General features: G+C 42.1%; 1 protein-coding gene across 2 annotated transcripts in view; it reads right to left on the bottom strand.

The window, feature by feature from the left end:
- Positions 1-15921: 15921 nt before the first annotated feature.
- Positions 15922-26570, bottom strand: part of LOC138972559 (uncharacterized) — a 35784-nt gene continuing 25135 nt past the window's right edge. Inside the window, exons 3-5 of one of the 2 annotated variants that reach the window (XM_070345209.1) lie at positions 24251-24473; positions 16540-16593; positions 15922-16073 (exon numbers count right to left, since the gene is read on the bottom strand). In XM_070345209.1, the coding sequence (XP_070201310.1) occupies positions 16018-16073; positions 16540-16593; positions 24251-24473 (333 nt within the window). In that variant the 3' untranslated portion in view covers positions 15922-16017. The remainder of the gene's footprint in view (positions 16074-16539; positions 16594-24250; positions 24474-26570) is intronic. The other variant, XM_070345210.1, reaches the window with a different exon arrangement.

The raw sequence follows: 26570 nt of genomic DNA, 5'->3' as shown, positions 1-26570 counted from the left end.
CACTGCGCTTTCGACAGCTTATCTTCCCTGCGCAGACACTGGAAACACGCTGTGCAGATCAAACTGTTGGAAATCTCCTTTGGCTTTGGTATCTTCTTTATCTATTTTTCTTGAGCTAAGAAATCGAACAATGTGAAATCGTCTTCGAATGCAGAGGTGAGAACTGGAAAGTGAGTCTATACCACAATCCTTCACGTGACCTGACCTGATCTTGACCCCTGACCTGATCTACATACCACACACGACACAAACCAGTCACCTGCTTTTACCCGCCCAAAACCCCCCACCACCCGTTTTCTTTGGATACACACTTTAACTACATACGTGCCGACGAAATGTTGATCATTGCTTCAATACTTTGAAGCTGTTGCTTGGATAATAACCAGGTAAAATTAGTATTTCGGTGTTTAGTCAAATGTTAAAGTTTCTATCACACACACACACACACACACACACACACACACACACATACACACGCACAGACAGACAAAAGTTAGCATCGCATAGGCTACACTTACGTGAGCCAATGACAACAAAAGCTCTCTGCCTGAACTAAGCACGCCGTACAATGACCCCATTATAAAGGACCACGCGTCACCTGCGTCCCGCGGTACTATGATACTTCACACACACACACACAAAAGAACAATCTTCCACAGCACGGGGCGGGGTGTAGCACCGAGCCAACAGGTACAGGCGCATGAAATCACATGACAAAATATAAGCTCAATCAAACCGTTCAAACACAATCCCTCTTTATCACTACTTAAACACAGGCACCTTAAATTTGGACCCTACCCCATGCGCATTGCGAAAAGGGGGTCAGGCATCCCTATCCCTACTACTACTGACCTACCACCACGGGTCATTGTCGTCGTGGCGCCGGGTCAGGAAACCGCCGGCAACATCGGCATCTCCGTCCTGGAGCCCCCAACTTGATCCGCCCCTGAGGCTGGTTAGGTAAGGTAGATAGCTAACTGGCGGTATTTACACCTGTTAAACAGACTGCACATAGTAGCAATTAGTGACAGGATCTTGTGTAGTTTTATGTTATTTATTCGATCACTGCACTGATGACTGAGAGGACGATTTGGGCTGACAGATTGACTGAATGTTCACGCGTCATTCTTTCTGTTTTCACAGGTCACCCGTCTCCGCCTGGAATCGGAAGAGGCACGGGAGGCGCAGCGCCACGTGTACGCATGCGCACCACTGTCTCTCCTCACAGGCATGACCTGGATAGTCTCCCTTGTGGCAGAGGGTCTGAACGTTGATTGGCTGCAGCTCATTTCCATTGTGGTCAATGGAGGCCAAGGGATCTTGCTGCTTCTGTCGCATCTCTCAACTCGCCGAATCGCCGCCATGTTTGTTGCATTATGCACATCTGTCCGTGCACCCCTCTGGACATTAGTCTAGGGGAAGTAACCATATAGTACTTCCTCTTCCTGTCTGGCTTGTAATGGCGACAGTAAACGTGCAACTGACAGATTCATCTTGTCTCCTGTTGTCTGAATGATGAGAGAAAACATAACATGGTGGCAGCGGGTGGCAGATCATGTATCCAGTGACATTTTGACTGAATGTTGACCTCCGATACTGTGAGTAGAAACCCTCTCTTCTCTGAATCGATCTTCAGTGCAAGTGGGAGCAGTTCCCGATCTCAAGTTGATCTCCCGTGTAGTGTGTTTATCTCATCATTTACAAGACTCTGAACTCTTTATCATGGCTGAAGCTCCAGCAGCAAACCCACAACGTCCCCACAATGCCAGAGTCAACCCTCCCCCACCTCTAAATGTGAAGAAAGGGTGTGAAGAGTGGAAACTTTTCAAGCAAATGTGGCAGAACTACTGCATTGTCTCACGACTTAAAGACGATGATGTCCCTTACTCTAGAGCTCTTTTCTTGCACACTCTGGGCCAAGAAGGCCTTACTGTCTACAACGGGTTGAAACTGGATGACAATCCAACAGTGAAACAAATCATGGACGCCTTCGACGATCATTTCATTGGGAAGAGGAATGAAACATATGAGAGGTATGTCTTCAACAAGAGAGATCAAAAACCCAACGAGAATGTTGAGGACTACATAGCTACGTTGCGCACACTGGCCAACACTTGCAACTTTTGTGAATGTCTCAAAGATACTTTACTTCGCGACCGTATTGTTCTTGGAATACAGGATGGCCCCACACGAAAAGAATTGCTGCAGGAAGCTGAGTTGACCCTGGAAAAGTGTGTCCACATGTGTCGGGCTGCCGAGTCAACATCCCAACAACTCAAATCTCTCTCAGTCTCTGCTGTGGATGAAAGTGGTGCTGAAGCCTACAGTGTCAGCCACCGTGACCGTGACCGTAACAGACCGAAACTGACGTCCTGTAAATTTTGTGGCCAAGCTCACACCTGGAAGAAAGAACTGTGCCCAGCATGGGGTAAGACCTGCAAGCAGTGCCAGAAGAAAAATCACTTTGCTCTCAAGTGCACAAACATGGCTAAGAAAAAGACTAAACTTCACAGCATCGACGTCTGTGACTCGGACTCTGAATCTGACACTGAGCAACTGTTAGCTGTTCACAGCAAGCAACAAGAACAATCCCAGAAAATCATCAAAGCAAAAATGATCGTCCAGGGAAACACCGTCGCCTGTCAGGTTGACTGCGGTGCAAGTGTGAATATCATTCCCGCAAGGCACGCCAAGGATGCTGCTCTGAAAGAAACCAAGAAAAATCTCTATGTCTACAACGGAACTGTCTTGAAACCGCTGGGGAAAACAGACCTGTGCATCAAGAATCCAAGGAATGGAAACAACTACAAGACTGAATTCATTGTCATCAAAGAGAATCTTACCCCACTCCTGGGAAAGAAGCTTAGTGAAGAAATGGGACTCATCACTGTAAACTATGACAACTTTGAAAGCGTCTCAAGAGTCGACGAGAAATCTGACGTTCTTCATGACCACAGCGATGTCTTCAGTGACAGCCAGGGAAGCCTACCTGGGGTTGCAACCTTCACACTTAAAGATAATGCTGTGCCTGTCATCTCTGCATCTTGTCGCGTCCCTCACGCAATGACATCCAAAGTGGAAGCAGAACTCCACAAGCTGACCAAGGAAGAAATCATCGCTCCCGTGGAAGAACCGACAAGTTGGTGCAGCCGAATGGTGGTCGCTACGAAGAAATCAGGCAAAATGCGCGTCTGCATTGATCCGCGCCCCCTCAACAAGGCCCTCAAGCGAGAACACTACCCGTTACCCGTGATGGAAGATCTTCTCCCAAGACTCTCGGGCGCAAAGGTGTTCTCCAAACTCGATTTGAGAAATGCTTACTGGCACGTCCACCTCGACAAAGAATCAAGTCTGCTGACAACATTCCAAACTCCCTTTGGCGTCGCCGACAGGATGCAAGGTGGTCGCCCCATAGCGTATTCTAGCCGTGCTCTGACGGAAACTGAGACAAGATACGCCCAGATAGAAAAGGAAATGCTGGCGATCGTCTTCTCACTCGAAAAATTTCATCAGTACACGTTTGGACGACTCGTTCACATAGAAAGTGACCACAAGCCACTGGAGGCCATTCTGCAGAAACCACTCTCTGCCGCTCCTCGTCGTCTACAAGGTATGATGCTCCGTGCTCAAGCGTACGACATTGTCGTCCGCTACAAAAAGGGGAAAGAGATGTACTTGGCCGACACCCTGTCTCGAGCATACATCAACGCTCCAAGCAAACAAGAAGACATTGAGCTTGTCAACATGGTAGCCTTCCTTCCAATTAGACAAGAAAGACTGGAGAAGCTGAAAAACGCTACAGATGACGACGAAACACTGCAACGTCTCAAAAAAGTCATCATGACTGGGTGGCCAGAAGAAAAACAAGACTTGCCTGCAGAACTGACATCATACTTCAGTTTTCGAGACGAGATCTCAGTTCAAGACGGTCTTATCTTCAAAGGCGAGCGTGTGGTTGTTCCCATCTCCATGCGACATGAAATGAAAACTGCCGTTCACTCAACCCACTCAGGAATCGATGGCTGTCTCAAAAGAGCCAGAGAATGCCTGTTCTGGCCCGGAATGTCAGGAGACATAAAGCACTTCATCTCTTCATGTGAAGTCTGCAGCACTTTCCAAAGCGCTAATCAACCCGAGTCCCTCATGCCACATGACCTCCCATCCCGCCAATGGGAGAAAGTTGGTGTTGATCTGTTCGAATTTGAAGGTCGAAACTACCTCGTCACCGTTGACTACTTCAGCAACTTTTGGGAAATTGATCGTCTGGAAAACACAACATCAACCACCATCATCAAGAAACTGAAAAGTCACTTTGCTCGCTATGGCTCACCTTGTGTCCTCATCAGTGACAACGGCCCACAGTTCACCTCTGAGAACTTCAAGAAGTTCTCCAGTGATTTCGACTTTGAACATCGAACTTCAAGCCCATACAACAGCAAAGCAAATGGCAAAGCTGAGTCAGCCGTTAAAACGGCAAAGTCACTGCTGCGAAAAAACCAAGATGGAGATCAGTTCTTGGCCCTGTTGAACCACAGAAACACTCCCAGCCAGGCGACGGGAACCAGCCCTGCACAACGATTCCTGAATAGACGTACAAGAACACTCCTCCCCACCACTCAGACGCTCCTGAAGCCCAAACTCGACCACGAAGCAAAGGACAAGCTGATCCTGAGCCAGAAAAAGCAGAAGAGAAACTTTGACAAACATTCGAAAGACCTCCCAACTCTTGAAGAAGGTGACTCCGTCAGACTGCAACCCTTTCGTCTTGGCGAAAAGAAATGGAAAAAAGGAGTTGTCGCTCGACGATTGGACGACCGCTCCTATGAAGTTGAAGCTGACGGCGCACTCTACCGCCGGAACAGAGTACATCTTCGACAAACTCTGAATCCTCCTGCGGCAGCCGTCCCTGATCCCAACCCTGCTTCAACTCCCTCCTCCAGCCAGAAGTCCACAAAGACGACCCCTTCAGAGCCAGGCCTACCAGCAGCATCGCCTGACAAAGTCCGCCCATCAGGGACACCATCACCAGATAAAGTCCGCCTGCCAGGGACACCGACGGCGACCACCGCTCAACCCTGTTCCGGAGCTCCAACTACACCATGCAGCTCCCGAATTCCAATACGCCGTTCGAATCGCGAGATCAAATTGAATCGTTCGAAAGACTTTGTGTACAATTAACACTGAATGACTGAAGTGCCCTTGGGCGTACACAGACAATGCACCGCGTCGCATCTCGTTCGTTCGACAATCGCGTCGCGTATCTCGTTCGACAATCGCGTCGCGTTTTTCGTCCTCGGTCTCGTTTTCTATCTCCCTCTCGATCGCGTTTTGTTATTTTTTTTCCTTCTATTTTCGTTTTCGTTCCTATGTTGTTATTTATTTATTTTTTAAACGAAAGGGGATGTTGCATTATGCACATCTGTCCGTGCACCCCTCTGGACATTAGTCTAGGGGAAGTAACCATATAGTACTTCCTCTTCCTGTCTGGCTTGTAATGGCGACAGTAAACGTGCAACTGACAGATTCATCTTGTCTCCTGTTGTCTGAATGATGAGAGAAAACATAACAATGTTGGTAGTCAAAGTGGGCTGGAAGGGTCAGGAAAGCTCCTCCTCTTTACAATACAATTAACACCGGCCTGCCTGGCGGGAACGTTTGACTGGCTTATCCTGAATATTCCCAGCATTTAACAGGGTACCCGCAATAACGAGTTAGTCAAAGTTCAAGTTCAAGTTTATTAGTCCATAACCCATGGGGGCATTTTGAACAATAAATACAATCAATACAATCATGATATATGCTAATATAATAAATAAATAAAATTAAAAAAAATAAAAAATAAATAAAATAAAAATAAATAAAAAATTATGAAAAACTGTTACAAATTCTATTAGTAAAGTCCAAAATATTCTTTAGCAATTTCTTTTTCTTAGTAGCAAACAACTTTTTAAATTTAAGTGCATTAGGTTTTTTCCAATAGTAAGGTGGTAACAACTCAGCTCTTTCTTCTTTGAAAAAATCACAGACAAATAAATAATGGAATTCATCACCTATGTCATGCGATACACATTTGGTGCAAGTTCTTTCTGACCTCGGGATGTTAAGATAACGTTCTTTCTGCACAGGCAAATTGTTGTTTAATGTTCTAAACTTCATCATTGAAACACATTGCTGATATGGCAGGGTTGTGACGTAGTCTTCACATGCAAAAATATCTTTGAACATTCGATAATTCCAAAACATATTTTTTGTTCCAATTTCTGTAAACCATTTATGGATATACTGGTCATATAAGCTTCTTTTTACTTTCTTTTTAAACCATGTGCTTGAGTATTGAATATTTTCTTGAGAAGTCCAAAGGCCAGAGAGACCAATTTCATTTAAGGTTTTTTCAATGAAACATAAGTACTTGGATTCAATCATCTTGTTGATATACAATTTATGAGTAAAGCAATACACAATACTTGAAAATTTATTTTTATGAATAGGACTAATCAGTTTATACCAATAGCAAAGCATTCTACATTTCATATTAACATCTAGTGGATATCTTCCAAGTTCACCAAATATCATAGCATTTGGAGTTGATTTTTTTAGTTTGAAAACAATTTTATAAAAACGCAATTGAAGTTTAGTAGCAAGTTCACAGGAGCCAAAACCCCATACTTCACATCCATACAATAAAATTGGAGCAATCATTTTATCGAACAGGTCAACTTGTATGTCCACAGGCAGTGACAATTGTCTACAAGTGCGCAAAAGAACAAACATTGCCCTTGAGGCACGATCATATAGATTCTTCTGTGCGACTGAAAATGTATTATTATAATTAATCTTAAGGCCCAAGTACATTACATCAAACACTACTTCGATTAAATTGCCATTGTACGTAAACAGTGGTTTATTTCTAATTTTACCTCTGGAAAAAACTATAACTTTCGTTTTGTTTACATTAATATTTAGACGCCATTTTAAACAGTATTCGTGCATTTTGTTTAAACATTCTTGCAGGTTTTTTTCAGACTCTGAGCAGATCACAGTATCATCCGCATACAGTAATAAAAACATTTGAAACAAAGCATTTACATCCGTATCATCCATTCCAGCCACAATAGCCTCTCTTGACATAGATTGTAAACCATTACTATTTTCCAACAGAAAAGGCTTTAGATCATTTAAAAATAGAGCAAAAAACAACGGTGACAAGTTTTCCCCTTGTCTAACTCCACACAAACTGGGAAAATATCCAGAACACTCACTATTAACTTTAACACAAGACTTGGCATTTTCATACACATTTCTTACAGTTTTTAAAAACTTCCCATTAACATCAGAACTAACTAATTTCTCCCATCTGACAGAGAGTTTTCTTGCACACGAGACTGTAGATCTCTCACGACGGCGTAGCCGAAGTGAGACAGCAGCAGTCGAGTGTGCAAGAAAACTCTCTGTCACACGACTAACTCGTAATAGCGATTATGTCTCACAGCATAGGCATAGAAAGACAGAAATGAGTTTTTGGGGGCGAAATAACAGGCACAAAACAAGACTGAAAAACACAATTGCCCTTTTACACATGCCCTACACACGCATGCGCGCAGAAAATAGATTCAATACGTTTCGTGTCTTTTCTGGTTGAATACATTAAGCAAAATATCAACCAACGTTTCTGAATCTTTCAATGAAAAAAGATAAACTTATTTTTGAACCAAACAGCACATACCAACGAAAGCTAAACACACAAACACACACGCGCACTAAAACAGATTGAATGCAAAGCGCGAACGAACACGGAAGATTTGTGTAGGTCAGGTCGTGGGGAAGTCCACCCGAAATGTTCCACAGGGGAACTGGTTGTGTTTGTATTGTTTATTTTCTCACAGCGATGTTGATGGTTTTTACAGTGCCGTTTTGAAAGAATATTTTCCGAATTTGGGGCACACGTTCGTCTTTTGGTTCATTTATCTCGTCGAAGTAACATTCGAGTGTTTCTAAATCAAAATCTTCCAACACCGCTGGTGCAGATTAGACCTGCCTGACTGTCTGCGTGCGTGTTAGAGCTGAAGACGAAGCGTCAATCGCCAAAGCGTCACCTATCTGTAGGTCCTGAGCATCGGATGTACGTTGATACGTGGTTAGATCCGCACGGAACTGTCCATGCAACTTTTCCTAGTCACAGGTGTAAGGTTTGATGTTTTCTTTGAAATTTCGTCCTCTGTGTACGTAGCAAAGCGTTTCGCCATTTTCGGTTTTCGTTGCAGACGACGATAGTGAAAGTAGTACCTATGGTTTTGTTTTGACCTTTCGCATTCAGGGTTCCTAATTGAAGCTTGGTAGAGGGAGCTTGTCGTGTAAGTGGAAAGTTGACGAAGCTTTTGAAAACAGAAATTGAATGAAGAAGAAGATGTGGCTTTCAGCTATATACAAGAGAACGGGGTTGGTGTTATTTTTTTTCCGTCAAACACCAAGTACACAGATAAAACGTGGTTGACTGACCAAGGCCTGTTTGTACACTATTCAGAATGCACAACAAAATGTAACAACACTTTGATACCCATTTTTCTACGTTCGTGATCACTTGAAATGAATACTGAAAACATAAGTGTTTAAGGTAGTGACTGAATGTATGTGAAGGTAAACATTTTCAGAAATAAATGCATGATCAAAATAATTGATTTCGGCATCAAAGCGTGTAACATACATTATTCCCCCCTCTGCTTCTTTACCTCTGTAAACTTGTAGAGCTAGTTATTTTTCGATAATGACCCAGCAACCAAACAAATAACGACCCAGCAACAGCCTGAATCCTCGATAGTGCAATGGGTTGAGAAGTTGCTCTGTTTCGGTACTACTTTTTGCGACTGAAAAGTTCCGAACGCTCTAATGTACGAAGTATACATCTCTGGAGCAAACAATACAAACATACCGCATTTAAATTAACAACTACAGGCCTGAACACATGAATCTCCATATAAAATCTGTGAGTTCGGTTGTTTTCTGAATCTAGATCTGCCGTGCTCAAACGTTCATCACAAGCAATTTCACAAGGCAAGTAACTCATACTTTGTCTAGCGACAAGAGTAGTTCCCCTTCTTTTCACTCAGTTTCTTTGACAACAGACTGCAATCCGACGGTCAGTTTTCAACAATATTTCATTTAATAAACAGATCACACGCAATCAAATGCACACTTCTCATCAATTTAAACAACATAAAGCGGTTTCATACACTATTTTCCCCAGAAAACTGAACTTCATACAGTTTTTAACGTTGGAACACGGGTGCAAAAGTTCGTCTGCTAGTCCCATTTGACGAAAGAACATTATCCCAAGCGATACCAAAACATATACAGAACACACAATATCTGCCTTTGCCGCCACAGCAGAATAACAGCATATCTGTGTACTTGATTTTATTCCAAAATAGGAAAACTGACAACAAGTGTTAACAGAATGGAATGATTTGCACGGAACTATACAACCGCGCATTAATCGATCGCCTGCGCAGGTTGACTGGTTGAGTGAATAGGATTCGATCAAACTTTCGCAAAAAACCTCCTCTTTTCTTTGAATAACTGAAGAAAGGAGGAATAAAGAGGTTACACACCTCGTCTCAGTGATTATAAAAAATTATACAACTCCTGCAATGCAACCGAGGGGTGGATTAAATCTAGTTGATTATTTTTAGACAAGTGAGAAATTAGAACGAACTACTTTGATTACACCAAAAATCACACGTGGATTATTCGAAGTAAGAATAAAGAGGGCTAAAAAATAATCAACACTAGAATTTATTTTTAGAACATTTGAAACCCAGACGATTGGACCCTGTTGCGGAAGAATACGTACAACGTTGACTCAAAACTGTAACAACAATGGCTGACGTGTATGAAGTACACGCATACCTCGCCAGGTTTGTTTATGTGACTAGTCGACAGACGATGCCATTTGCTTTGTGTGTGTTTTTGTTGTTGCTTACTGTACGTGTAAAATCCAGTTCTTTAACAGGCAACAAACCTTGCAAATTTCCAGAAGCTGCAATCTGAAGCGACCTATCTCTGATTCTAGCAGACGATCTCTCCAATGTTTAACACAAAATCAGCAAACTCTCCTGTCACATAGAACGTCCATTATATAGTGCAATGTTGAAATGAAGTTACCGGTCTGAAACATTTAGTCGTTTCTTCTGAGACAATCCTTGTTCTCTTATCATCTACAGATTTACCGCAGTCTTCACCACGCGAATTCACAACAGAAGTCAGACTTTCGAACATATACAATCTACGTAGGCAAGCACGATACGTCATGACGTCATATGATTCCTAGCATATTGACGTAATGCTAAACATCCGGTTATCCCGAGTTTTCTTCGTAATATATGTCCGTTTTTTTTTCAATGTTCGGTTATTTCCGTGGCTTCATGCGGAAAGGGAACCGTCGTCTGCTATCAACGACATGGACCATTCTGGTCCTTGTTGCTGACAAAAACATGATTTTAACACAGAATGTAATGTCAGAATAGCTATATAAACGCTATTGTGTTTTAATCGTAGCAATGGGGTCCGATATTTAGACCAGACAAGTATAATGCCGACGAGTCGGAGACTAAGAATAAAGTAAAAGAATAAGGACTATTTGAATGACGCGCATTTGACACTCTGAGTGATTAGGCTGAAATGAAATTGCGTACAAAATGTCGTCTGCATGACTGCATGTTCGACCCGTGTTGTTCGTTGTATAAATAGCTTAAACAATGACAACTCGTTGATTACTGGAAAATAAACCACTCGTGGGTATTTGCAGCCGCTTGGTAATTCACTCGTGTGCTCCGCACACTCGTGAATTACCAAGCGGCTGCAAATACCCACGAGTGGTTTATTTTCCAGTAATCAACTCGTGGTCATTGTTTAAGCTCTATATAATGGTCTCAGTTCCCGGTCATGAAAAAGCTCGCTAAAGCTCGCATTTTTCATGATCAGCTAACTTCGACCATTATTTTTAATAATCACTGAGACTCGGCATGTAACCTCTACATCTTGCACACGTTTGCTTTAGTAGTGGCAAAGAAGGAATGCGTGTGACATTAGTTTCATGTAGATGCGTATTATTACAGAAGGCGCGAAACACAGATTGTTAGCTCTCTCTGTCCCCCTTCCGTCCCACCAACCCACCCCCGCCCCCAAGGGTAAATCTAAGGCTCAGTTTAGGGTATTTAAATCTATGTATCCCAGGGTTTGGTGTGCTGTCCACGCAGTACATATACTAAATTTGGACATCCCTCCCTGGAGCGTCTGTAAAAGTCGACAAGTCTGGCAGCGGAACCAAATTCAGATGTGGATGGAGCAGGGAAGGGGCGGTGTGAGAGCACCACACCGGGACAAGGAACTAGTGTTAAGAAAAAAAAAAAATACAATTGGAACGATACAGAAAATATTAGCATTGCCCTTCAAGGCGAACCATCTGCAATTGAAGTCATCTGAAGTGCAGTGAAGTGTGGTGCAGTGTAGTAAAGTGTGGTGTGCATGTGGTGTAGTGTAGTGAAGTGTTGTGTGGTGTAGTGTAGTGAAGTGTGGTGTGGTGTAGTGAAGTGTGGTGCTGTGTAGTGTAGTGAAGTGTGGTGTAGTGAAGTGAAGTGTGGTGCTGTGTAGTGTAGTGAAGTGTGGTGCTGTGTAGTGTAGTGAAGTGTGGTGCTGTGTAGTGAAGTGTGGTGTAGTGAAGTGAAGTGTGGTGTAGTGTAGTGAAGTGTGGTGTAGTGTAGTGAAGTGTGGTGTAGTGAAGTGAAGTGTGGTGTAGTGAAGTGAAGTTTGGTGTAGTGTAGTGAAGTGTGGTGCTGTGTAGTGTAGTGAAGTGTGGTGCTGTGTAGTGTAGTGAAGTGTGGTGCGGTGTAGTGTAGTGTAGTGAAGTGTGTTGCAGTGTAGTGTAGTGAAGTGACGTGTGGTGCGGTGTAGTGTAGTGAAGTGTGGTGTAGTGAAGTGTGGTGCGGTGTAGTGCAGTGAAATGTGGTGTAGTGAAGTATGGTGCGGTGTAGTGTAGTGAAGTGTGGTGTAGTGACGTGTGGTGCGGTGTAGTGCAGTGAAGTGTGGTGTAGTGAAGCATGGTTCGGTGTAGTGTAGTGTAGTGTAGTGAAGTGTGGTGTAGTGAAGTGTGGTGCGGTGTAGTGTAGTGTAGTGTACTGTAGTGAAGTGTGGTGCGGTGTAGTGAAGTGTAGTGTAGTGTGGTGTAGTGAAGTGTGGCGCGGTGTAGTGTAGTGTAGTGTAGTGAAATGTGGTGTAGTGAAGTGTGGTGTAGTGAAGTGTGGTGCGGTGTAGTGCATTGAAGTGTGGTGTAGTGAAATGTGGTGCGGTGTAGTGTATTGAAGTGTAGTGAAGTGTGGTGTAGTGAAGTGTGGTGCGGTGTAGTGAAGTGTGGTGTAGTGAAGTGTGGTGCGGTGTAGTGTAGTGAAGTGTAGTGAAGTGTGGTGTAGTGAAGTGTGGTGCGGTGTAGTGCATTGAAGTGTGGTGTAGTGAAGTGTGGTGCGGTGTAGTGTAGTGTAGTGTAGTGAAGTGTGGTGTAGTGAAGTGTGGCGCGGTGTAGTGTAGTGTAATGTACTGTAGTGAAGTGTGGTGCGGTGTAGTGTAGTGTAGTGTAGTGAAGTGTGGTGTAGTGAAGTGCGGTGCAGTGTAGTGAAGTGCAGTTCGGTGTAGTGTAGTGAAGTGTAGTGTAGTGTAGTGTAGTGTAGTGAAGTGTGGTACGGTGTAGTGTAGTGAAGTGTGGTGCGGTGTAGTGCAGTGAAGTGTAGTGTAGTGCAGTGAAGTGCAGAGAAGTGTAGTGTAGTGAATTGAAGTGTCGTGAAGTGCATTGAAGTGTAGTGTAGTGAAGTGTGGTGCAGTGTAGTGTAGTGTAGGGAAGTGTAGTGTAGTGAAGTGTGGTGCGGTGTAGTGTAGTGTAGTGAAGTGTAGTGTAGTGAAGTGTGGTGCGGTGTAGTGTAGTGAAGTGTAGTGTAGTCACAGTGAAGTGTGGTGCGGTGTAGTGTAGTGTAGTGTAGTGAAGTGTAATGTAGTGAAGTGTGGTGCGGTGTAGTGTGTGTTAGAACCGCTCCAAGCCATTGTCAGAATCCAAGGTGTGGTGTGTGTTTGAACCGCTCCAAGCCAATGTCAGAATCCCAGGTGTAGTGTGTGTTAGAACCGCTCCAAGCCACTGTCAGAATCCAAGGTGTAGTGTGTGTTAGAACCGCTCCAAGCCACTGTCAGAATTCACGGTGTAGTGTGTGTTAGAACCGATCCAAGCCAATGTCAGAATCCAAGGTGTAGTGTCGTTGGTATGAGTGAGTGCGTCGCGTTCTCGCTGTGCGTCTGTCTGCGAGTGTATGAGTCCGAGTGTCTTGGTCCTTGTCGATTTGTGTTTCGTATAATGTTCACTATGTATTGTATATTTTGTAAGCGCCTAGGGCTATATTTAGATTAGGCGCACACATGTTCATAATAATAATAATAATAATAATAATAATAATAATAATAATAATAATAATAATAATAATAATAATAATAATAATAATAATAATAATAATAATAATAATAATAATAATAATAATAATAATAATAATAGTGTGTGTTAGAACCGCTCCAAGCCAATGTCAGAATCCAAGGTACCTTCTCCGAGTTCCATGGTCATAAAGCGAGTTGTGGAGATACATTCCTTCCCCAACAACTTCCTGACTTGTGGGAATGCGGGACTGCCGTACAACACAGAGATACATTCCTTCCCCAACAACTTCCTGACTTGTGGGAATGCAGGGCTCCCGTACAACACAGAGATACATTCCTTTCAATAACAACTTCCTGACTTGTGGGAATGCAGGGCTCCCGTACAACACAGAGATACATTCCTTTCAATAACAACTTCCTGACTTGTGGGAATGCGGGACTGCCGTACAACACAGAGATACATTCCTTCCCCAACAACTTCCTGACTTATGGGAATGCAGGGCTCCCGTACAACACAGAGATACATTCCTTTCAATAACAACTTCCTGACTTGTGGGAATGCAGGGCTCCCGTACAACACAGAGATACATTCCTTCCCCAACAACTTCCTGACTTGTGGGAATGCAGGGCTCCCGTACAACACAGAGATACATTCCTTTCAATAACAACTTCCTGACTTGTGGGAATGCGGGACTGCCGTACAACACAGAGATACATTCCTTTCAATAACAACTTCCTGACTTGTGGGAATGCGGGACTGCCGTACAACACAGAGATACATTCCTTCCCCAACAACTTCCTGACTTGTGGGAATGCGGGACTGCCGTACAACACAGAGATACATTCCTTCCCCAACAACTTCCTGACTTGTGGGAATGCGGGACTGCCGTACAACACAGAGATACATTCCTTTCAATAACAACTTCCTGACTTGTGGGAATGCAGGGCTCCCGTACAACACAGAGATACATTCCTTCCCCAACAACTTCCTGACTTGTGGGAATGCGGGACTGCCGTACAACACAGAGATACATTCCTTCCCCAACAACTTCCTGACTTGTGGGAATGCGGGGCTCCCGTACAACACAGAGATACATTCCTTTCAATAACAACTTCCTGACTTGTGGGAATGCGGGACTGCCGTACAACACAGAGATACATTCCTTCCCCAACAACTTCCTGACTTGTGGGAATGCGGGACTGCCGTACAACACAGAGATATATTCCTTTCAATAACAACTTCCTGACTTGTGGGAATGCGGGACTGCCGTACAACACAGAGATATATTCCTTTCAATAACAACTTCCTGACTTGTGGGAATGCGGGACTGCCGTACAACACAGAGATACATTCCTTCCCCAACAACTTCCTGACTTGTGGGAATGCAGGGCTCCCGTACAACACAGAGATACATTCCTTTCAATAACAACTTCCTGACTTGTGGGAATGCAGGGCTCCCGTACAACACAGAGATACATTCCTTTCAATAACAACTTCCTGACTTGTGGGAATGCGGGGCTCCCGTACAACACAGAGATACATTCCTTTCAATAACAACTTCCTGACTTGTGGGAATGCGGGACTGCCGTACAACACAGAGATATATTTCTTTCAATAACAACTTCCTGACTTGTGGGAATGCGGGACTGCCGTACTACACAGAGATATATTCCTTTCAATAACAACTTCCTGACTTGTGGGAATGCAGGGCTCCCGTACAACACAGAGATGCATTCCTTTCAATAACAACTTCCTGCCTTGTGGGAATGCGGGACTGCCGTACAACACAGAGATATATTCCTTTCAATAACAACTTCCTGACTTGTGGGAATGCGTGACTGCCGTACAACACAGAGATATATTCCTTTCAATAACAACTTCCTGACTTGTGGGAATGCGGGACTGCCGTACAACACAGCGCTTTTCTTTGCCCTACAGCTGTCTCCGGCGTGCGGGTGGCTTTCAAGCGTTTTTACTCCATCAACTAAAAGGGATAATAGCTATCCAACCAGACATTCACAAATGTCTGGCATTCTGTTTCAATTTTTTTTCCAGAACCTGGGCATCACTGGACAACATGCGTAGCCTTGTCCCCACCCCTGACCCCAAGCCCTTAAACACAGCTGGACAATGACAGCTATTAGGTGGTAAATAGCTGTGGCAGTGTTGACTGTTTGTGTGCATGTATACACAAACACACACACACATAAACACACACACAAACATACTCACACACACACACACACGCACAAACACTCACATAAACACACACACACACACACATAAGCACACACACACACACATACACACTCACATAAACACACACACTCTCTCTAATACACACACACTCACACAAACACACACGCACACACACACACACACACACACACACACACACACACACACACACACACACACACACATACACACACAAGCACTAAAAGGCCGAAGACATTCACTGAATCAGTTCCAACATTTTATTGTTTTCAAATCGGTCATTGGTGACGCTGTGACATTTTAGACTGTCAGACAATGGTGTTCACAGACACACTTGATCAGGACTCATTGTCTGCATCCTTGGCGGCCTTTGTAATGCAATGGTTCAGCAAGTCTGTGGAAATCAGATGACAATCTATTTAATGAATGTCAGTATTTTCAATAAAGAGAGAGAGAAAGAGACCGAGAGAGGGTGAGAGACAGACAAACAGACAGAAAGAAAGACAGAGGAAGTGACAGACAGACAAACAAACAGACAGACAGACAGACAGACAGACAGACAGACAGACAGACAGACAGACAGACAGACAGCATGAAGTGATATAAAAAACACACATTTAGTCAGTCAGTATCAAACTAAAATATCAACACAACAAATCAGTCATCGCCGAGAATGCATTCTCTCACACACACACACGCACACACGCGCGCACACACACACACACACACACACACACACACACACGCACAAACACTCACATAAACACACACACACACACACACCACGACAATCGTCTCGATGCCCAGTCTATGTTAAAACATTTAGTCAAAACTTGGCAAAATGTTATGATGCAACTTACTCAGAGATTCCAGGAACTCGATGAACTCTGCCTTATCCAGCACGTCATCTCCATCTGGTGACGTAGTGATGACGTCATTAGGTCAAACGCATCAAACCAAGCACACACAAAATTATGCGAAGAAGGAATAAAAACATAAAAACTGAGCAATTCCTCATCACACATTTGACACCCTGTCATAATGCGAAATAGATGGTCTGTCGACAAAATTAATATCAAAAACAACAAGTCGCGTAAGGCGAAAATACAATATTTAGTCAAGTAGCTGTCGAACTCACAGAATGAAACTGAACGCAATGCCATTTTTCAGCAAGACCGTATACTCGTAGCATCTTCAGTCCACCGCTCATGGCAAAGGCAGTGAAATTGACAAGAAGAGCGGGGTAGTAGTTGCGCTAAGAAGGATAGCACGCTTTTCTCTACCTCTCTTTGTTTTAACTTTCTGAGCGTGTTTTTAATCCAAACATATCATATCTTAGTGACTATCTATATGTTTTTGGAATCAGGAACCGACAAGGAATAAGACGAAAGTGTTTTTAAATTGATTTGGACAATTTAATTTTGATAATAATTTTTATATATTTAATTTTCAGAGCTTGTTTTTAATCTGAATATAACATATTTATATGTTTTTGGAATCAGCAAATGATGGAAAATAAGATAAACGTAAATTTGGATCGTTTTATAATTTTTTTATTTTTTTTTTTACAATTTTCAGATTTTTAATGACCAAAGTCATTAATTAATTTTTAAGCCACCAAGCTGAAATGCAATACCGAAGTCCGGGCTTCGTCGAAGATTACTTGACCAAAATTTCAACCAATTTGGTTGAAAAATGAGGGCGTGACAGAGCCGCCTCAACTTTCACGAGAAGCCGAATATGACGTCATCAAAGACATTTATCAAAAAAATGAAAAAAACTGTCGGGGATTTCATACCCAGGAACTCTCATGTCAAATTTCATAAAGATCGGTCCAGTAGTCTGAATCGCTCTACACACACACACACACACACAGACACACAGACACACAGACACACACACACACACGCACATACACCACGACCCTCGTTTCGATTCCCCCTCGATGTTAAAATATTTAGTCAAAACTTGACTAATTATAAAAACAGCGCAAGGCAATACCATTATTAGTTATCGTTAGATTTGACTGTGATATCAACATTTATCAGTCTGAATGTCGAGAAAGCTGAAATCATATCAGATCGAGGCGTAAGCCGAGATCTGATATGATTCAGCCTTTCGAGACATTCAGACTGATAAATGTTGATGTCACACGCTTTCCTTCTTTGCCACTACTAAAGCAAACGTGTGCAAGATTGTATGTTACACGCTTTGGAGCATGTGCAAGAACGGATTCAAACTCGAAATCGTCCCTCCAAATGCCCCAAAATGCACACACGACTTTTATTTCTCCTGCTGTTGTCGTGTCTTCTCTTTACAAATTCTTCAACGCTGAGAATACTGAAAACGGCATCCCAGACTACAGTACTGTTTCCATACGCGAGTTTAGCTTCCCTTGGAAAGTGGCTCGCTCAGGAGGCCTGTTAGTCTGAAACTAGAAGGACAGAGTTCTGAACATAGATGACAAAGACCCCGGAAAGAACAAACATTTCGCGGATGCAGACACAGAAAGACGTCATGAAGAATGGAATGCTTCAAAAGATACAGACTGTGACGATGACTGTGACGTCATTCACATATACCGAGACGTCATTCATAGTTGTTCGTTCACTTTCGTCAAAAAGTAGATCTCTCCACAATGGCTGCTCCTGTGTTTAGGTTTATCAAGCGTGAGTACGCAAAACGTGTTTGTTCTCTCCTCTGTTGAAGCTGTGAGACATAATCGCCATTACGAGCTAGTCGTGTGACAGAGAGTGTTCTTGCACACTCGACTGCTGCTGTTTCACTCCGGCTAAAGCCGTCGTGAAACATCTACAGTCTCGTGTGCAAGAAAACTCTCTGTCACACGACTAGCTCGTAATAGCGGGTAATATCACAGTCAAATCTAACGATAACGATTTTATCGCATTCGATTTCGGAACAGTAGGAATCATAGACCTACCTACCTAAGAAGTCAGACAAACGCAAGGGAGGCTACTGCCTTGTATTTAATGTTGGAAATGTTGGATTGTCTTTTCCTGCTTTCCGCGTAACTTTGCTGCTCTTACTTTTATTTTTCAGTAACTGGTTCTTTTTCTCAGACAAAATAAGGCATTTATAATGAAAAAGGAACAAAAATATAGGGTCGAAACAGATCACCAACAAAGGCTAACAAGTTCAGTGGAGTTGCCAGTGAGAAGGAACAGCGAAGAATGTCCCAGTTACTTCCTCAGTCGTACTCTTTTTACATTTAGTCAAGTTTAGACTAAATGTTTTAACGTAGAGGGGGGAATCGAGACGAGGGTCGTGGTGTATGTGCGTGTGTGTGTGTGTGTGTGTGTGTGTGTGTGTGTGTGTGTGTGTGTGTGTGTGTGTGTGTGTCTGTCTGTCTGTCTGTGTGTGTGTAGAGCGATTCAGACTAAACTACTGGACCGATCTTTATGAAATTTGACATGAGAGTTTCTGGGTATGATATCCCCATACATTTTTTTCATTTTTTTGATAAATGTCTTTGATGACGTCATATCCGGCTTTTCGTGAAAGTTGAGGCGGCACTGTCACGCCCTCATTTTTCAACCAAATTGGTTGAAATTTTGGTCAAGTAATGTTCGACAAAGCCCGGACTTCGGTATTGCATTTCAGCTTGGTGGCCCTAAAAATTAGTTAATGACTTTGGTCATTAAAAATCTGAAAATTGTAAAAAAAAATATTGTTTTTTAAAAACGATCCAAATTTACATTCATCTTATTCTCCATCATTTGCTGATTCCAAAAACATATAAATATGTTATATTTGGATTAAAAACACGCTCTGAAAATTAGATATATAAAAATTAATATGAAAATTACATTTTCGAAATCAATTTAAAAACACTTTCATCTTATTCCTTGTCGGTTCCTGATTCCAAAAACATATAGATATGATATGTTTGGATTAAAAACACGCTCAGAAAGTTAAAACAAAGAGAGGTAGAGAAAAGCGTGCTATCCTTCTGAGCGCAACTGCTACCCCGCTCTTCTTGTCAATTTCACTGTCTTTGCCGTGAGCGGGTGACTGACGATGCTACGAGTATGCGGTCTTGCTGCGTTGCATTGCGTTCAGTTTCATTCTGTGAGTTCGACAGCTACTTGACTAAATGTTGTATTTTCGCCTTACGCGACTTGTTGACTGTTCGATTTGGCATTTATGAACGATGGCAGAAACTGAAGTGCGCCAGGCAGTATCAGCGAAGTCCTCTGGCTCATTTTCTGTGCCCAAGAAAGCTTCCAGGTATTTGTCGATATCGGCGGACTGCATAATAATGTTGTCGAAGCTCAGTCTCGCTTACGACGCATCCAAAATGGCGTCCTCCGAAGGCGCTGTGACTGTGTGAAAGATGCTGAACGTTGTTCGGTTGATGTTGTATGGCTACGACTAAGAAAGGTGGACAATGTTCATACAGGTGCGAACTGTTTAAATCAGCTGCTCATTTCCTGCCTTGTTGTGAGTGATGTGCGCTGAAACACTGCAAGAGATCTCACAGTTTTCTAAGTAGCTGCCACTACTGGTACTTTCAAGGTCAGCTTTGTTTATGGCTGTTCCAACAACCTCAGTCGGTAAGATTGTAACATTCTTTTCTACTACTTCTCTGTTAAAGCTGGGTGGGAAAAGTTTGATTTTATTCATTGCACAGCTTAATCTTTCTGATTCAATTACTTGTCTTTTATAAATTTGTGATTTAAAAACAAGGGAGACATTTGTTTCCTTCAGGTGAGATTTTATTCTTCAAAATTAAAATGGATAAACTACTTCCTGCGCGATATCATATTCGCTGGGAACTTCCTGCGCGATGTCAATTGATATACAGTTCCTAGTTGACCAATGACAACAGCAGTTTTTGTCATGTGATCAGTAAAAATGCGATAAATAACCTTATCGTCGTCATTTTCACGAGTTTTCATTCAACTAGCTGAGTAACAAAACTCAATGTTCATATGGGACAAATCATCAAACATCGATTTCTGTTAAGTCTTTATCAACCTCGGCCTTCAGAAGACGATATGCTCCCCTCAGTAGACCGCCCCCCCCCACCCCCCACCCCCCCAAAAAACCACCACAACAACAAACAAACACAAAAACACACACCTCGTCTGTCAACAAGTCAACAAACGTCATATTATTGTCTAACTGTGAGTAACCATGCTAGCGCATAAGTACCGTATTATTCAAAGCACCGTATAATTGTTTGCATAAGGGAAGACCGACAGACACAGCAAGTTAATCATAATATCTATGTCTGGGGCTGTCATTGGACAAACCAGATCAACAGAAACAGCATCTTAATCATAATATCTATGTCTGGGCCTGTCATTCGACAAACTAAACTAGATCAACACAAACAGAATGTTAATCATAATATCTATGTCTGGGGCTGTCATTGGACAAACCAGATCAACAGAAACAGCATCTTAATCATAATATCTATGTCTGGGCCTGTCATTCGACAAACTAAACTAGATCAACACAAACAGAATGTTAATCACAATATCTATGTCTGGGGCTGTCATTGGACAAACTAGATCAACAGAAACAGCATGTTAATCATAATATCTATGTCTGGGGCTGTCATTGGACAAACCAGATCAACAGAAACAGCATCTTAATCATAATATCTATGTCTGGGCCTGTCATTCGACAAACTAAACTAGATCAACACAAACAGAATGTTAATCATAATATCTATGTCTGGGGCTGTCATTGGACAAACTAGATCAACAGAAACAGCATGTTAATCATAATATCTATGTCTGGGGCTGTCATTCGACAAACTAGATCAACAGAAACAGCATGTTAATCATAATATCTATGTCTGAGGCTGTCATTCGACAAACTAGATCAACAGAAACAGCATGTTAATCATTATATCTATGTCTGGGGCTGTCATTGGACAAACTAGATCAACAGAAACAGCATGTTAATCATAATATCTACCGTATATGTCTGGGGCTGTCATTGGACAAACTAGGCAGACAACAGCATGTTTTTTTTTTTTTTTTTTTTTTTTTTATCTTTTTTTTTTTTTTTTTTTTTTTCTTTTTCTAAATTAAAGTTTTTTTTTTTTCTTCTCTTCTTCTTTTAATTTTTTTAATCATTTTTTTAATTTATATTTTGTTTCTCTTTTTATTGTTTTCATCCTCTCTTCTCTTGCTTGTTCCTTCTCCCAGTATGCTCTCACGCCGCCCTGTCCCAGCACTCGAAAAAACCCACGCACCCCTTGTGGGATTCGAACCACGATCTCCGACCCGCAGTCAGATGCGCTAACCACTGCGCCACGGGGGCCGGACCACAGCATGTTAATCAGACAACAGCATGTTAATCATAATATCGATATGTCTGGGGCTGTCATTGGACAAACTAGGCAGACAACAGCATGTTAATCATAATATCTATATGTGGGGGGCTGTCATTGGACAAACTAGGCAGACAACAGCATGTTAATCATAATACCTATATGTCTGGGGCTGTCATTGGACAAACTAGGCAGACAACAGCATGTTAATCATAATATCTATATGTCTGGGGCTGTCATTGGACAAACTAGGCAGACAACAGCATGTTAATCATAATATCTATATGTGGGGGGCTGTCATTGGACAAACTAGGCAGACAACAGCATGTTAATCATAATATCTATATGTGGGGGGCTGTCATTGGACAAACTAGGCAGACAACAGCATGTTAATCATAATATCTATATGTCTGGGGCTGTCATTGGACAAACTAGGCAGACAACAGCATGTTAATCATAATATCTATGTGTGGGGCTGTCATTGAACAAACTAGGCAGACAACAGCATGTTAATCATAATATCTATATGTGGGGGGCTGTCATTGAACAAACTAGGCAGACAACAGCATGTTAATAATAAAATCTATATGTCTGGGGCTGTCATTGGACAAACTAGGCAGACAACAGCATGTTAATCATAATATCTATATGTGGGGGGCTGTCATTGAACAAACTAGGCAGACAACAGCATGTTAATAATAATATCTATATGTCTGGGGCTGTCATTGGACAAACTAGGCAGACAACAGCATGTTAATCATAATATCTATATGTGGGGGGCTGTCATTGGACAAACTAGGCAGACAACAGCATGTTAATCATAATATCTATATGTGGGGGGCTGTCATTGGACAGACTAGGCAGACAACAGCATGTTAATCATAATATCTATATGTGGGGGGCTGTCATTGGACAAACTAGGCAGACAACAGCATGTTAATCATAATATCTATATGTGGGGGGCTGTCATTGGACAAACTAGGCAGACAACAGCATGTTAATCATAATATCTATATGTGGGGGGCTGTCATTGGACAAACTAGGCAGACAACAGCATGTTAATCATAATATCTATATGTGGGGGGCTGTCATTGGACAAACTAGGCAGACAACAGCATGTTAATCATAATATCTATATGTGGGGGGCTGTCGTTGGACAAACTAGGCAGACAACAGCATGTTAATCATAATATCTATATGTGGGGGGCTGTCATTGGACAAACTAGGCAGACAACAGCATGTTAATCATAATATCTATATGTGGGGGGCTGTCATTGAACAAACTAGGCAGACAACAGCATGTTAATAATAATATCTATATGTCTGGGGCTGTCATTGGACAAACTAGACAGACAACAGCATGTTAATCATAATATCTATGTGTGGGGCTGTCATTGAACAAACTAGGCAGACAACAGCATGTTAATCATAATATCTATATGTGGGGGGCTGTCATTGAACAAACTAGGCAGACAACAGCATGTTAATAATAAAATCTATATGTCTGGGGCTGTCATTGGACAAACTAGGCAGACAACAGCATGTTAATTATAATATCTATATGTGGGGGGCTGTCATTGGACAAACTAGGCAGACAACAGCATGTTAATCATAATATCTATATGTGGGGGGGCTGTCATTGGACAAACTAGGCAGACAACAGCATGTTAATCATAATATCTATATGTGGGGGGCTGTCATTGGACAAACTAGGCAGACAACAGCATGTTAATCATAATATCTATATGTGGGGGGCTGTCATTGGACAAACTAGGCAGACAACAGCATGTTAATCATAATATCTATATGTGGGGGGCTGTCATTGGACAAACTAGGCAGACAACAGCATGTTAATCATAATATCTATATGTGGGGGGCTGTCATTGGACAAACTAGGCAGACAACAGCATGTTAATCATAATATCTATATGTGGGGGGCTGTCATTGGACAAACTAGGCAGACAACAGCATGTTAATCATAATATCTATATGTGGGGGGCTGTCATTGGACAAACTAGGCAGACAACAGCATGTTAATCATAATATCTATATGTGGGGGGCTGTCATTGGACAAACTAGGCAGACAAAAGCATGTTAATCATACTATCTATGTGTGGGGGGCTGTCATTGGACAAACTAGGCAGACAACAGCATGTTAATCATACTATCTATGTGTCGGGGGCTGTCATTGGACAAACTAGGCAGACAACAGCTATGCTCCAGGTCTGGAAGTCGTGAAATAAAGCAGCAGAGCAGACACTCACCGTCACCGTCACCGTTACTATCCACGGCCTCGAAGGTGTCCTTCATCACGTCGAAGCTGAGTCCCCTGAGCAGGGCTGGGCCGTCACCGAGAATAACACAGTCACCGTCCATAGCGTTGTCTTGGTTACCAACACCGCGCTTGCCGTTGAAAATGCTGCACATAATCCCCGTCGTGCTGTTTGAGCATGTTTTCCTGACATGGCCAACAGCTGCTGTAGCAACCTACAAACACAGGGAAAACAGCCACTTCGTTCACTGAAAGGAAAGCGAGTCCTATGTAATGCAGCGTCGTGAGAAAAAAGCCAGAGAGAGAGAGAGAGAGAGAGAGAGAGAGAGAGAGAGAGAGAGAGAGAGAGAGAGAGAGAGAGAGAGAGAGAGAGAGAGAGAGAGAGAGAGAGAGAGAGAGAGAGAGAGAGAGAGAGAGAGAGAGAGAGAGAGAGACTTAGACTTAGACTTAGACCATTTTATTCACATAAAGGGTAGACATTTTAGGCCATAGGCTTAATCTTACAATGTGCCCTTTACATTCACACAAACACATATTCACGCGTGCGCCCGACTAGAATCATAGAAACATCAAACATACAGTAATAATAAATGAGAAAAGTAGTAGAAAATACATGAATGGAACATCAATAAAGCAATTACAGAATGGAACATTAATTACGCAATCACACTTGCGCACTCACACGCAGACGCACAAGGAGGAACACATATAATACTAATAATAATATACACACAACTAAGTGCCATTCAACAAGCACACAGTGAGCCTACTAAGACAGGTAGATTTAGCATTATGTAGGCATGCAGCAGTCAATATTTCAGAGTAATAAAATAATTATAATTAACAAAGCTAGCTACAATACCGGCAGCGTAACTTATGAAGACCTCAGTATGTGTTTCCTGAGGGAGGTTTTGAATGCGTTCAATGAACGGCACGTTTGTACATTCGAAGGAAGAGAGTTCCACAGTGAAGGTCCCACGAAAGCAAAGCTAGTTTTGTATAGATCTATGCGAGTCCTTGGTAATATATAGATTTGTTTGACACATAGCGCTCGGAAGCTTTAGTCAAGAATGCATTTAGGTATGGTAAGGCCAGCTCATTGAGCGCCTTGTACATTAGAATTAAGATGTTGTAATCAAACTGCTGTTGAAGTGAAAGAATATTGGCTACCTTCAACTTTTCTGACGTGGACAGATTAAGGATTGGTTACAATAAGCTTAGCACCTCTTCTGTGCAAGGAGTTTAGTTTTTTCATTATATTTTCACTGGCACCGCACCATACAGTGGAGGCATAATTAATATATGATAGACAGTGTGCCACGTAAAACATTTTCAGTCCCTCCTTGTCTACAAAGGGTTTTAGTTTAGATAGGAGATGGAGATTGCTTGACAGCTTTTTACAGATATTCTTAACGTGTATGAGAGAGAGAGAGAGAGAGAGAGAGAGAGAGAGAGAGAGAGAGAGAGAGAGAGAGAGAGAGAGAGAGAGAGAGAGAGAGACTCAGACTCAGACTCAGAACTTTATTACAGAAGGATAAAGGTTTTAGGCAAAGCCTATTCTTCCAACCTGTCCTTTATATATACAACACATAAAGACAGACGCACATTAAAAATATTCAATCATATAAAATACAGAAATACATTGTATGGAATGCAACACAATGCGCATTTAAGGAATTACATAAGGAGAACTCAAAAATTACAAAATTACATTGACATATTATACCTTTCATTTGGGAATAAAGTTGCTCCGATCAGCTTCACATCCGTTAACACTAGTACAAAGTGTTTAACAAAATAACAATCGAACAAGAAATTTCATTCACGAATGATGTGTGAACGTGGAGGTTCTAGCATGGGTGAAAGTGATTTTTCCCCAAAAATATGATTTTGGGGTTCTTGCAATAATGGGTAGATAAAACATTGTATAGTATTGTGGTGGAAGAAATTTCACCAAATCATTAAACCGTTAAAATGACAGTTTAACCGCCAAAAAACACTCTGCTCCTTGTTTCTTGGTCCCTAATCGTCGGATTTACACCAAAATTGGCACAGTGATCCATTGTCCCTAACTGATCTCCAATACAAACTTTTCAAGAAGAAAAAGTTAATTATTGGCAGTTAAAAACCCGTTATAAACCGTTATTTTCTAATTTTTCACCGATCTTTATGAAATGTTGTGGTTAGGTTGGTTGTCCCTAACTGAATTTCAACAAGAATAAAAAGTTGATTTTTGGCAGTTAAAAAACCGTTAAATCCCGTTTTTTCACCAATCTTTATGAAATTTTGTGAGTATGTCCGTTGTCCATAAC

The sequence above is a fragment of the Littorina saxatilis genome, linkage group LG8 (assembly GCF_037325665.1).
Source record: "Littorina saxatilis isolate snail1 linkage group LG8, US_GU_Lsax_2.0, whole genome shotgun sequence".
Lineage (NCBI taxonomy): Eukaryota > Metazoa > Mollusca > Gastropoda > Littorinimorpha > Littorinidae > Littorina > Littorina saxatilis.
This window is presented reverse-complemented; position numbering and strand designations above follow the sequence as displayed.